This window comes from Schistosoma mansoni, chromosome 1, assembly GCF_000237925.1.
Source record: "Schistosoma mansoni strain Puerto Rico chromosome 1, complete genome".
NCBI lineage: Eukaryota > Metazoa > Platyhelminthes > Trematoda > Strigeidida > Schistosomatidae > Schistosoma > Schistosoma mansoni.
The window spans coordinates 64,565,990-64,582,454 of NC_031495.1; the positions used below are offsets into that span (position 1 = coordinate 64,565,990).

A 16,465-nucleotide genomic window follows, 5' to 3' on the forward strand; every position below is an offset into this window, starting at 1 on the left:
TAATAAAGAAGATACATCAACTCAGTAACTCAATACAAATCCTGTACATAGTGATTAATATTTTCATGGTCAACAAATTATTCATTTTTTACATCACCACATGATCAATAATCTAACCTTTATTTCTCTGTATTATAAAATGGATTATCTTCTCAATGAAAGAGTTGTGTACATGGAATTACAATAAAATAATGGTAAAAAAAAGAGACATAAATTGTATTGGTAATCGATAATGTTATGGTGTGGGTATATCAGTGTGGTGTGTGTGTGTGTGTGAATATCAGTAACCCACAGCACAATGTGAGTACTTTCTATATATTCTATTTACACATCCCGCTATCAAAACAATACATATGTTATACAACATACACTTATTTACTTAGTTTTAAATCAGATGATTTAATTATGTAAGAGCTAGTGATACCATTAACTGGATGACTGAAATTCTAGAAATGGAGCAATGTTTATTGATTCCATAGACTTGAGAAACCGATGGTGGGAATTTCTAAGTTGGTAACCATTAACTCTTAAATTACACAATTTCTAATCGGTTATTGTTTGACGAAGCTTCAGTGTAAGTAAAAATGGTGCAAGCTGACAGGAGCGGACGATGTGGATCCATAAAAAAATCAAGTCGATCACAGACTACACCTCTAAGACGAATGAAATGATCAACCGAATATCTTGCAATCAGATAGAGAGAAACGCACGCCAAAAAAGACTCTTGCGTTCCTACTCAGTGTTTAACAGACTCCGGATTCTCTCTATTAAAACTGGGTAGTAATATTTGCAGGCAATAAGTCAATTAATAAATTCTTCAATTCTGAGATAAGTTTGTGAAACAATTCAAAGTTTATGACCCAGTTACTACGTGTAGTTAGTATTCAATTTGATCATACAGACAAAATGACAAAACAATAGATGGGAACATTATTACACAAACCTTCTTTAAATTCTGAATTCAGCAAACGATCCAAATATCCAGCAGCTTCAATACAAAGTGCAATACCATCAGATGTGCTTAGATCACCTTTCGTTAATACATGGAGGTATTTTGGATCAACATCTAACCGATCAACTAATTGTTCAAGTACATTTAATAAATTTGCGCGATTATCTACTGTAGTTTGGATTAATTGATCATGATCACGTAGGGTAGCCATTGCATCTTCAACTTCCTATGCATATATGTGAATAGAATATCATTGATTGAAGAAAACGGGTATGATAATAATGATAATTATCATAATCATCACAATTGTTAACATCATCATGATAGTACATAATTACTTACTTACTCCCGTCATCGCTTGTGGAGCACAGGTTGCTGAACAGTAATCTTCAACCTACTCTAACCTCAGCTCTCCTTTCTAGTTTTTTTTAAAAGTCCTGTTCATTCCTTTGATGTTTGCCCCTTTTTTCAGTGCAATATGTTCTTTTGTCTGTCTGCATTCACAATTTTAGGTTGAGGCTTAACTCGTGATGTGGTTTGACGATTGCCAAAGTGTATCCTATCTACCTCCAGCATCTTTTCCTAATTTTCTCAACAACTGGAAGCTGGTTTGTTCTTTCATGCATTGGATTTTTACCGATGATATCCGGTCAACAACCGATTTGGAGCATTTTCACTAGAGTAACATTTACAAATAATCCCATTTTCAGGTTAGGCAAATGACTGGTTCAATACAAGCGTAAAGTCAGTCAGTCAGTCACAACGTAGAACTTCGTACGTACGTACATCAGTTCGAGTCGTCATAACGCATTAGCATAAAGATGCAGTTGTCGATTCAAATCCCATAGTGGTAGAGGTAGTAAGAGTATAAGCAATAATCGGAAAGGTTAGGGTTTGGAGATGTTATTGAAGGAGTATAATCCAGTGAAATACATTTGAGAAGAGAAAAAAGAAAGGGACATGAAGAATTCGGGAGCACACAAAGAGTGAATGCACCTGTGCCATTGTAAAAACAATTTTGAGTCATGTCATTCAAGGTTTCTAACCATCTATTGCTATCATTTCGCGGATCCAAACCAGGTAGTCTACACCTACCAGCATGGCTCAGTCCAATTGTCAGTGACTTCATGGATTTGTGCCACATTTTAGTCTGGCCGCCCCTAGCTTTCTTTCAACCTACTCCTACACCATAAAACATCGCTTGTCGGGGCAGTCGGTGGTTACGTATACGTAGCACGTGTCCCAGCCATCTCAATTGATGAAGTTTCACTACATCATCAATCGATTTACAATTTTTACCTAGTACCCGTTTCCTAACAACTGCATTACTTACCCGGTGGTCTCAGGATATACGAGCAATGCTTCGAAGACATCTATGGTCAGTAACTAGTAGCCTACGAATGTGTTCTACTCTTATCGGTCATGTTTGCCATAAAGTAGGATGGAACGAACTGCTGCGCAGTAAACCCGTCCTTTGGTGGCTAGCGTAAAACAAATCTATTTAACTAAGTCGCTATACTAATATGGTATGACGACTTAAGATAATGTACATTAGTAACAAGTTTGCTATATTGATTATGAATGATTGGTCTCATCACTATTTCCTACAAGATAAAATTGATCATATCAATACATAAAAGTAACCCTTAAAAATATACAGGAAAAATACTAGTAACTAACCTCTAAAAAACTATAATAATTATTTAATTGTTTTTCTAATAATTCAGCTCGTTCAATAGCACTATCCAATGTTGTCATAAGACTTAATACTTGAGATTCAGAAGACATAATTGAATGAACATTTGTCTATCGGAATAAAACAAAACATAAGAGCAATACATACAGTGTATGAACAACTAAACAGTTCAGTCATAAATAATGACAACCAGACAATGTAAATCCTTATTATTACCAAGACACCAGTTCCTTCCTACTCGGGACTTGTCACTTCGATTTACTTACAACTAAGAGTTGATATTCACTCAGCGACACCAACCCAATAAAATCCGCACCCAACACCATCGCGATATTCACTTATTTACTAAGTCTACATAGCCACTGCACTGTCTAATGGGGTGAATTTTTACGGGATGTAGATACATCCAGATGACGAGTTCTAAATGAGGCAGAACGCATGTTCTCGATCCCACTATTAACCACCATCCAACTCTGCCCAAAACGTCTGTGGTTTGATGTTAATATCGAGGCGATTTGCAGAGGATGCATATAAGCTAAAAGAGATTGAATGATGATAGTCCTAAATACCAATGGAAAGATTAAAACAATCAATACCAATGAGTTTCTATCACTATTATTATTATTTATCACTATTTAAACATAAATATTGATAGAAAGCAGGCATGATCCCATCTGGCTTTCACTATGCGTAAATGGAACTCATCAATCAATTTACGAACTAACGACTTGACACAGAATCAGACGAAAGAACATTTATATAAATTTCGTGAGAAGCACTACAAATACACACTACTGAGATAGTCAAAATCCAATTGTCAATTGACGTCAGTTTGTATCGCTAACTTGATTAACATCAAAACAATATATTACTAAATAAATTATTCTTAGAAATCCAAAGAACAAGCATAAATCATCTTACACCTTCAATGTGAGCCAACTGTTCTTGTAAACGTTCGGTTAGTTGAGCAGCATTTAAGAGTGTTGATTCCTCATCAAGTTCATCTAGAAATTGTCGTATATCATCTTCTTCACGTTTTGTTAATGAATGGTATGAATCAGTGACCGGTGCATTGACATCTGTTTTATCTTTATCAACTGACTTATCATCACCACCACCAACACCATCCTCATCGCCACCGTTACCAACCGTTGACATATATTCAGGATCTAACCAAAATATTTTAGTCAGAGAGAAAGGAAAAGAATAATTTGTTAAAGTGTTAATTCGAAAGCAATTTTTTACTTTACATTATGGACTGATTCTATTTGGATAAGCATTGAAAACTAGGAAGTATTGGACAGCCAATTCATTCTAGTATGAGACTTGTCTAAAGTCAGACGTCCATGATCACATCAGAGATGAGCACTTCTGAAATGTTCCATAATGGGACGAAACAATTATCCAATCCTTCCTGGTTATCTAACTAGGGTCAACTCGTGATACAAACTCAACAATCTCCCACACTACTGATATGTATCCACTAAATTTAAAATTTCTTTTTAACAAGGTAGTAGCTAATTTGTAAGCAAGATGGTATGTTTTAAGCAAAATTGAATGGTGGTCAGCAGTGAAACCGAGGATGGAGGTTTTTCCCAGTTTGAGAATCATCAACTGGATTTGACAGCATCTTGAAGTTGATGTTCACTTCAGGACTCAAAATCAGCACTGGTAGTATTGTGTCCTCGGCTACTTATATCCGCATAAGTAGTATACAACAATAATTAGGAATAGAATGTATTTATATATGCGCCACTCAAATCTCATTCGATTTGTGTGAGGGCTGTGATACTGCCCAGGTGCCCAAACTGAAGCAGGTGGTTTTCTTAGGGGACCACACCCAGAGCCTTTGACATAAAGGTCTGATTCACAAGGCATTGGAGCATCGTGAGGAGATGCAGTCCCATGGTAGCCGGTGACAAACGATTGATTCATACGCCATTTGTTCCCTTAGGATACTGGAGCCCATGTGCACCATTGGTTTGGAATCAGGGTTTTCCAACTCCCCTATGTGGATCCTCCACATCCACCAACCCGGTTAAAGCACCGGACATTCGCTTTTCGTCCACTTTCATCTACTTTTAGACAATAAAGATTCGTTTTTCACAGTGTAACTCATTAACAACTACAGATTCACGTACTCAGCTTCAAGATATATTTTTGTATGTGACGGCTAGTGTGATATTACAGGCCTCCCCTAACCAAGGTAAAAAAAAACAATTGCAGAATTTGTATCCAATACATTGATATGATTCAAATGTATAGTAAAATATATGACCTATTCTAAAATTATGAGACAAAGTAACAAAAAGAGACAGTTTTATAATAAATAGAAAACCATAAAAGTTAACTCGTTCTACTTACTAAGCAAAGCATCCAATGTTTCATTTTGGCTAAGTGGAGAAATATTTATATCTTGTGGGAAATTGACTAATTCTATATCTTTGATTACATGTGGTAGAAGTGTTGCAAGTGTACGACAAAATGAACTGATAAAATGTCTTTTTTCTTCTAATTTTAAAGCATTAAATACCCATATCTGAATCAATGGAAATATAAGGAAAATATGGGAAGATGAATGGAGTCTACAAACGAGTGAATATGATAATTTATATCCACAAAATGACAGGAAGGTAAAAATTGTTATAGTTGAAAGCGTGATTCAATTGAAGCTAGACCATCAGGGAAAACCTGGAAGCACTGGACGGCCGTTTCGTCCAAATGCTCTCACATGGCTACGTGTATATAGCCTTTGTCAGAGAAGTCCTACTCACTGCCTTCTCGTGGCGGGGGTGTTGTTTACGAAAGTGAGAGGACGAAAAGCCAATGAACGGCACTTTAACCGGGTTGGTGGACACGGAAAGTCCACATAAGGGAGTTGGAAAACCCTTATTCCAAACCAATGGTACACATGGGCTCCAGTATCCTGAGGGAACAAATGGCGTATGAACCAATCGTTTGTCACCGGCTACCATGGGACTGCATCTCACGATGCTCTACTGCCTTGTGAGTTAGACCTTTAGGTCAAAGGCTCCGGGTGTGGGCCCCTAAGAAAACCACCTACTTCAGCTTGGGCATCTGGGCAATATCACAGCCCTCAGATAAATCGAATGAGATTTGTGCGGCGTATATGTATTCGGTGCCCCTTCGTACCAATATTTATGTGTTCAAATAGATAAATAAATTCTTTGTACTGACTAAAAAATCATACGTAAATGAAACTTGAACATGTACAAGGGTCTTACTGATAGCGTACCATTTTATTGCTAAAATTACTCGTAAAATCTGGGTTGGTTGCAGATATGGTTAGTGAGAACTGTTTAGTAGACTGAGACTATTTACTCATTACATTCCCCAACTGTTTGAAAGGATGTTTAACATGATAACTGGTGTAGGAGTAGGTTGGTAGAAGGTAAAGGATGGCTAAACCAAGACATGGAACCAGAACATGAAGTAATCAATTTCACAGAACCACGTAGGTAGGTGTGGCCTAACTGGTTGAGATCAACGAGGTCACTGTAACCAATACTTAGAGACCTCGTAAAACGTGGCTCGAAATCGTTTACAACAGGAAAGGTGAATTCACTTTATGCATGTCCCCAGACCTGGTTTTTAAGTCATGATATAAATTTCTATTTACCTAATCAATATTTTGTCGAACCGCATCTTGGATAGCCAATTTTTTCGGTCACCGCTAATACTGGTACTAACTTAACGACTCTAGGATTCTCACCATTTTATTTTGCTGGGCTAATAAGGTGTGGCAACTTGAGTCAGTCAGTCAGTCAGCTACAGCGTAGGACCAAGCACACATATGCATCGGTCCAAGTTGCCATACCTCATTAGCACAACAAGATGAACAACGGATTCATAGTAGTTAATTTAGTGGTGGTAATATATAAAAGAAAGATTGTATATAAGGATATAGTACAGGAAGAAAGACATGAAGCAATTTTAATCTCATGGTTTAAGGGAAGACAGAGTATATACACCTACGCCATTGGTTACGATAGTCACGCGGACCCCAACCAAGTACTCCGCATCTACCAACATGGCTCAGACTAGAAGTTAGTGACTTCGAGAACTGATGCCGCGTTTTGGTTTGGCTGCCCCTAACCTTCTTCCAACCATCCCCAATACTAGTCAGCATAGCACGTCGTGGTAATCGGTGTTCAGGCACACGTAGCACGTGGCCCAACCATCTCAGTCGATGAAGATTCATGACCTCATCAACTGATTTACCATCATTTTCTAATACCCTGCGTCGAACCTCACTATTACTTACCCGGTGATCCCAGCAGATGCGAGCAATATTTCTAAGGCATCTGTGGTCAAATACTAGTAACTTACGAGTATCTTCTACTCTTAATGGACATGTTTCACAGCCGTAAAGTAGAACAGAGCGAACTGCTGCGCAGTATACTTGTCCCTTAATTGATAGACGGATATGCCGTCTTCGCCATAGGTGGCGTAAGTTGGCAAAAGCCAAACAAACTTTTTGAATCCGTGCTGAGATTTCGTCAGACATCAACCCATTTGGGCTGATCAGACTTCCAAGATAAGCGAAGTTGTCGACGCGTTCGACTACTTCGCTCCCTATCCTTAGTTCAGGTGTTGACGCAGGCCAGTCCTGGAGTAACAATTTACATTTAGATGGGGACAACTTGAAGCGACTTAAAAATATGCCAGGTTGTACGTCGCGTTTGACCGACCGATTACTCACTTGATTTCGCCAGAGTATTGTAACGATATGCAATGTGACAGGTTCAGGAGATGGTCTCATAGAATGTATACCAATCGATCGCTGCAAACCGGCTTTACCGTAGTTATGTAGATAATGTTGCCTTAATAATGCGATTTTCTTTATGCTGATGAGGTTGCTGAGTGATGATACCCAGTTTTAGTAATAAAACGTTCGAGCTAAGCTTGATGATAGATGAATATAATCCTGGTATAACGGTTTTAATAGAAACGTGTTTCACCGTGGATACTTCTCCAATTTGGATTTGTTCTTGTCAACGGGCCACCAAACCATTAGGTGTGAATACGGAATAGGTGTAAAAAGACCATAACTAACTGCTGCACCACTTTAGAAAGATAGTTAGCAAGCGACAACCGTACTTGATTGGTGATAGTATTTCTTCACTGTCGCGCGAAAACTATGAAATCAGATATGATCAAAGCAGGGATGTTATCAATCTTCGATGAGACTATGATTTATGGACAATCTTTGAGCGACGCTAAAGTGCCGCTGAGAATGTACACCTACTGACTAGAACGAAGTGATGGTCATAAAGCAGTGTGAGGAATTAGAATTATGATTCATAGTTGATGGTCAGGGTTTCCAGTTAGATTCAGTTCTCATCAGGAACTGACATCAGCTAAAATGCCAAGACGCTATCAAGCCAAATGGTTGAATGAATTTCGAGCCAAAATCCAAGACCTGTTATCTTATATTTGACTGATTCGTTCATAAGTTATACTGTTGCCCAATCTACTTCTGAGAAGTCTACTTTATTGGTGTTGTTAGCATTTATCAATCACACTACGGATACCAACACTAGGACTAATATATGTTACTGAGGAAGCTATCCTAATAACTCATCAACTTCAGATCTGGTCACTGGGTCCTGATAAGTTACATCCACGGTTGTTGTCATCCCTCGCAGACGCTGTTTTAAGACAACCCACGACGCTGCTCAACATGTCCGTTTCCCAAACTCAACTCCCCAGAGATTGGAAGAACTTCACATTTAGGTATAGAAAGAAACAAATCTTGTCTTACTGCCAAAATCTCAGTCTAACCACGATGGTAGATACGTCACTTAATAAGTGATTTGGGCTTTTGCTTAATAAGTCACGTAGAACCATTTGATCTGTCAGCTCCCGAAGAACACAGGTTTGGATTAAAGTCAAGCTCACCTTTCTAATTGCGAGAGAGGATTGGACAGCAGCCCTAGACAACGGTTTGTCCGTCAATGTAATATTCATAGATTTTAGTAAAGCATTCGATAGGATGTTATTAGGGCTTATGAAGAAACTCTTTAGCTTTAGGATTACATATGCCACGCAAACGTGTTAAAGACCTACTGTGATCGACGACAGAGAGTGGAGGTATATTGGGTACTACCTTAGTGGGAACCGATCAAGAGTGATATAGCTTAAGTTACCATTTAGGACTTTTATTTTCTTACACCTCTACATCAATGAATTACCGAGACTGCTAATGTAGTCTACACCGTTGTTTGCAGATGATGTCAGAATATGGATCTTCATGAAGAAGCAAGCTAGAGAAATTGACACAGGGTCAGTGACATAATATCCTTATTACTAAAAACTGCAAACACAGTGAGCTTCTGCTTAAGACCAGAATAAAATACTACGTCAAAAGAAACGTCACGGTAACTTCCCGAACGACAAAATTACGTTACGAAGACTAACCTTATTTTCCGTAATTATCTGCAATTCATAGCTAGGTTGAGTTTTTGTATCTCTGCAGTCAATTTTTTTCAGATTTTTCGCGTTGCATACTTGCACCTTCTTAATTTCGTTTTTATCCGTAATCTTGACGAGATAGACCTGAATGCTCGTAGGTTTAGTTAGTGAAACTAAAACACTGTTAAAAAATCTGCATCAGTAATTACTTGTAAAAACTAAATGTTTCCGTTTGTGCTTGCTTTGGTGTCCAGATATAACACCAATCGACAAGCCGACACGTTCATTTATAGGGTAAAATAGTCGTGAGAGTTGATTTGAGTGGTCATCAGACATTGGAGCCGATTACTTCGTACCGAAAAAAACGAAGATTTAGGATGTAGTGGTTTGCGTGTAGCCGGAAGGTATTTATAAACTAGGGGAGCATTCAGAGTAGCGTAGGCACGGAGGGCTGGAAAAAAGAAAGTCGGGTAGACGACCCAGCACACCATGAACTTACATTTAGTGACAAATGCAATCAACAACAATGAGAAACAACACAAGCCACAGATAAAACGATCTTGGAACCGAAACCAGAAGTATACAGTTCTAATGCGCTACACTACTAATAAGTTTGGCGCTACGCAACGCAAAACAATTTCCCGCAAATCGATTGACAAATTCAAACAAATAAAGATTATCTGTTATAACAGATATGCCTTTTGTAATATACTGAATATTTATAATGATTTATTAGCAGTCAAATTACATTGATTTTGTTCAAGTTGTAACGCAATTTCATTATTATCAAAACTCGAAGATGATTGGCTACTTAAATTGTTTGACCTGCCTATGTTAGATTGATTGCAATGAACTGCTAAGGCTTATTCGTATGCATTAGGCCTTCCCTATCTAGTCTATATAGACTTGTATTGCCATCATAGCTAATCTAAGCTCCCTTTGTTATTGTTTAGACTGGTAAGCGTAGCTTTCTATCAATTGTATCTTATGCGCTTACATTTGCTCTTATACAATGGAGTATTTGATTTCGGATTGAATTTTTTTTTCCAGATACCTTTGGAATATTAAATCATGAATAAGACTAAAGATAAGAATAAACCTAAAGGTCCTATGTCTGCTTATGCCTGTTTTGTGCAAGTTATTCGAGAAGAGCACAAAAAGAAACATCCTGGTGAACAAATTGTATTCAGTGATTTTTCAAAAAAGTGCGCTGAACGATGGAAGGTCAGTAATCTTTTTTTTCTAAATCTTCAACTTTAAACATACAGTTAATGACACCAAAAGAGAAGAAACGTTTCGAAGATTTAGCTGTCTTGGATAGAGAACGATTCAATCGTGAAATGTGTGATTACGTGCCACCAGATGGTATGAAAAAGGGAAAGAAACGCAAGGGTCCTAAGGACCCCACAGTACCTGCACGAGCCTGGTCTGCTTTCTTTTTCTTTTGTGATGAATTCCGTTCAAAAGTCAGAGAAAGTAATCCGGATTGGAAAGTCGCAGATATTGCTAAAGAGCTTGGACGTCAATGGGAAACTTGTCAAGATAAAGCAAAGTATGAACTGTTAGCTCAAAAAGATAAACAGCGTTATGAAGAGGTAAATGATTCACTTTGGTTCATAAGTTGTTTTCCTAATTCCTTTGCGTTTAAGCTTATATTGTATCTGTAAAAAAATACTTTCGTTTCAGGACATGATAAAATATCGGGCGGGGACTTATGTTCCTAGAGAGAAGAAACTTGCAGGTGCTGTGTCAAACTCTGCATCTATCAGGACTCCTGAAACTCAGAATCCAGATTGCACTACAGTTACCAGCGCTGGAGGTGATGAAAACGGTGCGGAGTTAGAAGATGAAGATGATGGGGAACCTGATGAGGGTGAGGAAGAGTGAAGATCAGAACATTAGGTTTTTGATAACTCAGTTGTACAGGTCTATTGCATTTATAATGTTCTAACCCCCTTCTAATTCTTACCTAAACTTTGTATACATTGGTTTTATTGTTATTTTTGTATCATTCATAAATTGAATGTACATCATTCATACTTTGACTTTCGTTTATTGTGTGATGTAAGATTCTGATAAACATATATATATTATTGTTCACTATTGAGTGTTACTGTATTGTAATTTATAATAGTACAGTTATATTCACCAGTTTGACTTTTCAATGTTTAAAATAAGAAAGCGACATGCTGCAAACTCTTGTATTTTCTTGGATTACCGGTGACATGTGTGGGGCCTTTGCTAGAGTGTCTAGTTTTGAATAAATTCGTCGGAAACCCAGACCAATTTTCTCTGTTATATCCCGAAAGTTAGCTACTCAATAGGGAGACCTATACATCAGGGGATCTTTCATTCTTGACTTGTAAGCTCGTCTACTCTGCCGTTATTGTTTTTATCTAGATGATAGTAAGAGCGGGGTAAATCAGGTCCAGAACCGTGGTTGAGTCGCTAAATAATTTACGATGGAGTAATGTAAATAATCTTGACGCCAGACACTTCGGTATGTACGAGTGATAGCACTCTAAATTATGCTAAAAGATCTGAACCACTATGTTCCATGCTAATATGCCACCAGAAAGCCACTTCTTATGTGACAAGCACCATAAATATTCACAGACTACTTTTCTATCAGAGGAAAGTCAGGTAATATTCCCAAGTCTCTATGACACAAGAAGAGTGAAAATATCAATCATAACACAAAACCAGAAGGCTGCGAAATACCAATGGTAACATTGTGTCTGACCTATAGTTAGGTTTAAGGGACATTCATCTACGTATGGCTTAGTGTCATCACCATTTTTGAGTTATTAATAAGATGTCACAGCTTGGCAAGTGGATACGTATCCAAAATTTCACGTAGAAAGGTCTTTTTGATCTCCATTGTTATCGGGGTGATCTTTCTCATCGGCTGAACGCATTACTGCTTCCTCTACAATACCAGCCAATGGATTGGAATACTAAATAAGAAGAGTCTCTCGACGTACTTTCACTGAATCTATTCGAAGAGAAAGAAGCTTACTTGTCGGTATAGTGTAAAGGACCTACCCCAAAATTTCTTCTTGAAGACCGATGAGTAACTGGAGACTACATGTCACTGTGCTAGGTCTGCTAACATTTAAATTTTATGTAAGCAAATTGCCCACTGTTACCCTATCTCCTATGAGAATTTTTGCTAATGATGTAAGTATATGTCGAGATGTACAAGGTCTTTAAATTGGTCTAGGACTTACATTCAATTCAGTATGAATGCGAAAGTAAGAGCACAAGACTCCAAATTTCTTCCCTCTTACAATCTCCTAAAATTCAACATAAGTTACGACTTTAAGACCACGGCTCACTGGCACTCGGAAGCAGCTACGGGTTTTAGAACACAATTGACTAAGAAGGATTTACACGATGACAGAGATATGCTAACTACATTTAATACACTGTCGATTAAATCCACACTGAGAGAATGAGTTCTAAACCCTTATTCCAGAACAAACTCTGGTCTTCTGCAGAGTTCAGTGAACTACTACACGTACAATTTTGATGTCGTTCACCCAATGTACATAAGATGACTCGGAAAAATCTTCATAACTCTGTATCTTAGACACACCAATTCAAAAACTAGAGGAGTCTTCATCGTGCATTGAAGAAGTGTGAAATAATTCTGGATGATTCCACTTTATAGTCAAATCTAGTGTAGCGATACCTTCTACACATTATTTCGTGCATTATGCAATCTCATCTCGAATATTTAGTATGGTAATATTGTTATTGTCTATCACCTTATATTACCTGGTGTTTAATCAATAATCCTTATATCCATGAGATCGAGATCAAAAATTATCATTACTCGAAATAACTGCTTAATAGTTTAGTCATTTGTTAGTCAGTCACGACGTAGAACATCATAAGTACGTATATCAGTTCAAGTTGCCATATCACATTAGCATAGAGATTCAGTTGTCGATTCAAATTCCATAGTGGCAGAGGTAGTAAGACTATAAGTAGTAATCCGAAAGGTTAGGGATTGGAGATGTTATTCAAGGGATATATTCCAGTGAAATAAATTTGGAAAGAGAAAAAAGAAAGGGACATGAAGAATTTAGAAGATTAGAATTTGGCAGAACACAAAGTGTGGATGCACCTTCGCCATTGCAAACGATTTTGAGTCATGTCATTCAAGGTCTCTAACCATCGGTTGCCACCATCTCGCGGATCGCAACCAAATGGTCTACACCTGCCAAAATGGCTCAGTCCACTTGTCAGTGACTTCATGGATTTGTGACATATTTTGTTCTGGCCGCCCCTAGCTTTCTTCCAACCTACTCCTACACCATAAAACATCGCACGTTGGGACAGTTAGTGATTGGGCATTTAGTTTGAAAATACTATAATTTTAATCTTCAAGTTCAAACGATGATGATTGTGTATTTGCTCAGTTGAACATTACTGAATTTATCTTTGATATTGTAATTTTGTGCATACGCAGTTTGTGTGCAACAGCATTGCTTTAGAATATTCCATATCCATCCTTCAGTTGTTAACTCTCTTCATGGGGATTTTGAATTCAGTTTTCTGGTTGTCTTCTATCACTATAACATACTTCGTATTTTACAGTGTTGTCTTTCTTAATATCTCAATTAGTTTGTCTGTTTTATTGCTCTTAAACCCAGATATTATTCATGAATAAAGAAGTTTACACAACACAAACAAAGGAGTCAGAAATCATAGGAGTTATCTCCAGAGATAACCTGTGTGATAATAATAACTGTTTCAAATCATCAAAATTTAACTGGTTAGATTGAATTTTGACTTCGTAGTCTTTACTCTCTACCTCAATATGATGACCCTTATACGGCCGAAGTGGGGAGAGTCCGCTCTCCCTCTCCAAATGCTCTCGCATGGCCACTCGTATATAGTCTCTGCCAGGGAAGTCCTACTCATTGCCTTCTCTTGGCGGGGGTGTTGTTTACGAAATTGAGAGGACGAAAAGCGAATATCCAGTGATTTAACCACGTTGGTGGACACGGAGGATCCACCTAGGGGAGTTGGAACACCCTGATTCCAAACCAATGGTGCTCATTGGTTCCGAGATCCTGAAAGAACAAATGGAGTATGAACTAATTTTTGGTTACCGGCTACCATGGGACTGCATCTCCTGACGTTGCTCCACTGACTTGTGGATTAGACCTCTAGGTCGAAGGCTCCGGGTATGGCCGCCTAAGAAAACTACCTGCTTCGGTCTGGGCAGTATCATAGCCCACACACGAATCAAGTGACTTGTGTGGCGCATATGTATTCGTTGCCCATGTGTACCAATATATATGTGTTCAAATAAATAAATAAATAGGCGATGGGCATATATTTAAAAAGACAAAAGAAAAAGATGTATATGAAGGAGTACTGGAACTGGAGATCTAGAGGAATATAAATAGTGAATTCATCTGAACCACCGTGACCGACTCTCACCCATGTTACAGAACATCTCTAACCACTGATCACGGTTATTGTATAGAACCAAACCAGATAGTCTATACCTTCCGACATAACTCAAATCAACGGTAAACATCTGTACGTACTGCTACCACATTTTTTTTCGGTCACTCATAGTTTCCTTTAAACCTATTCCTACACTAGACATTATTGTACACCTGGGTAGATGATGATTAGGCTTACATGATACATGTCATAATCATCCCAACCGATGAAGATTTACAACCCTATCAACTGATTTGTAATCTTTTTCCCTAAATCGTTGAATAAAGAAAACCAAAACTATTACTTCCCATACAGAATACTATGATTGAATGTCGTTGGAATAATCATTCATGAAAATGAAGTCCACAAAAAATAACTAGTGAATATCCTAGTAACAGTTATGTTAGTTGATACATACTCGTTTGAGATATTTGTGAAGCCATGACAACAATTCAAACGGCTTTATCTTGACTATTACTCAGTAAGTAAATATAGTTCATAGATCCGAAATATTCCTGACAATATTTATATCATCAGAAGGGGTTTTGTGGAGATTTTAGTAATTTTGTAGTTGAATTTATGAGTCAATTGAAACTAAACCACCATGGAAAACTTGGACGCCCCTTTCGTCCTATTGTGAGACTCCTCAGCAGTGCACGTCCACGATCACGCCTCGTGAGATTCGAACCCAAGACCTATCAGTCTCACGCGCGTGCGCTTAACCTCTAGACCACTGAGGCGGCATTCAAGGGTGTTAATGTTTAACTTCAACCAATCCACGAAATTGAGCAACCATACACTATTGTCTTCAGTGAATTACTATTTCACAACAAACCCAGTTGAACTCCACTGGTCACTGCTTCTCACTAGAACTCCATGAAATACCTCTTGAAACCATTCACTAGTGAGCATATGATATATTCAAGAAAAGAGGTCTAGAAAAAAGAAAATAAAATTCACTTGTCACTACAATTGTTACTATAAGTATAGACCGTTCAATGAACTAACGTATCTTGAATACAAATTAATGAACTAATGATAAATGAATTAATAAAACCGAACCTGACTTTTCTTCCATCGGATTAAAGTATTGAAGACAATTATGTTTTTCAATAATCTCAATTATGTAGTTTGATGTTTGTGTAGTGATATACTACTAAAGTGAATATCATTGAGAATTTACTTAAATGGTTTGAATAATGTTTTCTGATTAGCGTTTTTTTAGCGAGTTGGTTTTCCACTGGATAGGGTCGCTAACCCCATGCCCAACCCTCCTCCTTTACCCGGGCTTGGGACCGGCAGTAGCCCCCTGGAGGAGCTACAGGCGGAGTTACCATTGAGAATAGTGTCTTCATTCTAAAGAGTATTGAAATATTCTTGAAGCAATATGTTATCGATTGTTGACATTATTAGAAGTAAATTATTTTATATGCTTATTAAGTTATCGGGTCAGTTCTTCTCATATTCTCAACAGATATATTGTTCTTCACATTCCGTCTTCTCTAAAGTACATCACATAACTGTAGACTAACTCCAAACCTACTGATAAAGGTCCCTCAAGTTCAACTACTTCAGTTTAATGAATCATGATAAAATATTAGAACATCTAAATCATTAATTATCTATGAATAACTTGTATTGGGTTAAACTATTTGTTTATAAACTATTCAATTGTATGAAGATGAGATAGAGTTGAAATTTTATTTTAAAGGAATTTTAATTGTATTTCAATGACTTTTTTGATGGAGTTTCGTCGTCTGAGCTGGATGGTTTGATCGTGGAGCTTTCATCGTTCTTCTGAACGACATCATCAGCACAAACTTCGGGTAGAAGTGAAGTGTTTGAATCTCTCCACATGTGGTTCACAGATTGTCCTGTACACCTCGATGTTGATTGGTTCTTGTTGACCTTAAATT

The 16,465-nt window shown here is 37.6% G+C and overlaps 3 protein-coding genes across 3 annotated transcripts in view; 1 reads left to right on the forward strand and 2 right to left on the reverse strand.

The window, feature by feature from the left end:
* Smp_000990 (exocyst complex component 1) overlaps positions 1-9,726 on the reverse strand; it is a gene marked incomplete at its 3' end in the record, with an annotated part of 28,296 nt that extends 18,570 nt beyond the window's left edge. The window contains exons 1-7 of the mRNA XM_018795201.1: positions 9,583-9,726; positions 9,293-9,534; positions 9,090-9,256; positions 5,013-5,187; positions 3,570-3,817; positions 2,633-2,758; positions 944-1,178 (exon numbers count right to left, since the gene is read on the reverse strand). Coding sequence (XP_018649537.1) covers positions 944-1,178; positions 2,633-2,758; positions 3,570-3,817; positions 5,013-5,187; positions 9,090-9,256; positions 9,293-9,419 — 1,078 coding nt within the window. The 5' untranslated portion in view covers positions 9,420-9,534; positions 9,583-9,726. The remainder of the gene's footprint in view (positions 1-943; positions 1,179-2,632; positions 2,759-3,569; positions 3,818-5,012; positions 5,188-9,089; positions 9,257-9,292; positions 9,535-9,582) is intronic.
* A 279-nt stretch (positions 9,727-10,005) lies between these two features.
* Smp_000980 (high mobility group protein) lies at positions 10,006-11,235 on the forward strand. Its single transcript, XM_018795202.1, has 4 exons — positions 10,006-10,040; positions 10,134-10,307; positions 10,352-10,678; positions 10,770-11,235. Exons 2-4 carry the CDS (start codon positions 10,155-10,157, stop codon positions 10,968-10,970), a joined length of 681 nt encoding a protein of 226 aa, XP_018649538.1. The 5' UTR covers positions 10,006-10,040; positions 10,134-10,154; the 3' UTR covers positions 10,971-11,235.
* Positions 11,236-11,432: 197 nt separating this feature from the next.
* The window catches only part of Smp_000970 (hypothetical protein), a gene marked incomplete at both ends in the record, with an annotated part of 22,647 nt that continues 17,614 nt past the window's right edge, over positions 11,433-16,465 (reverse strand). Inside the window, one exon of the mRNA XM_018795203.1 lies at positions 11,433-11,531. Coding sequence (XP_018649539.1) covers positions 11,433-11,531 — 99 coding nt within the window. The remainder of the gene's footprint in view (positions 11,532-16,465) is intronic.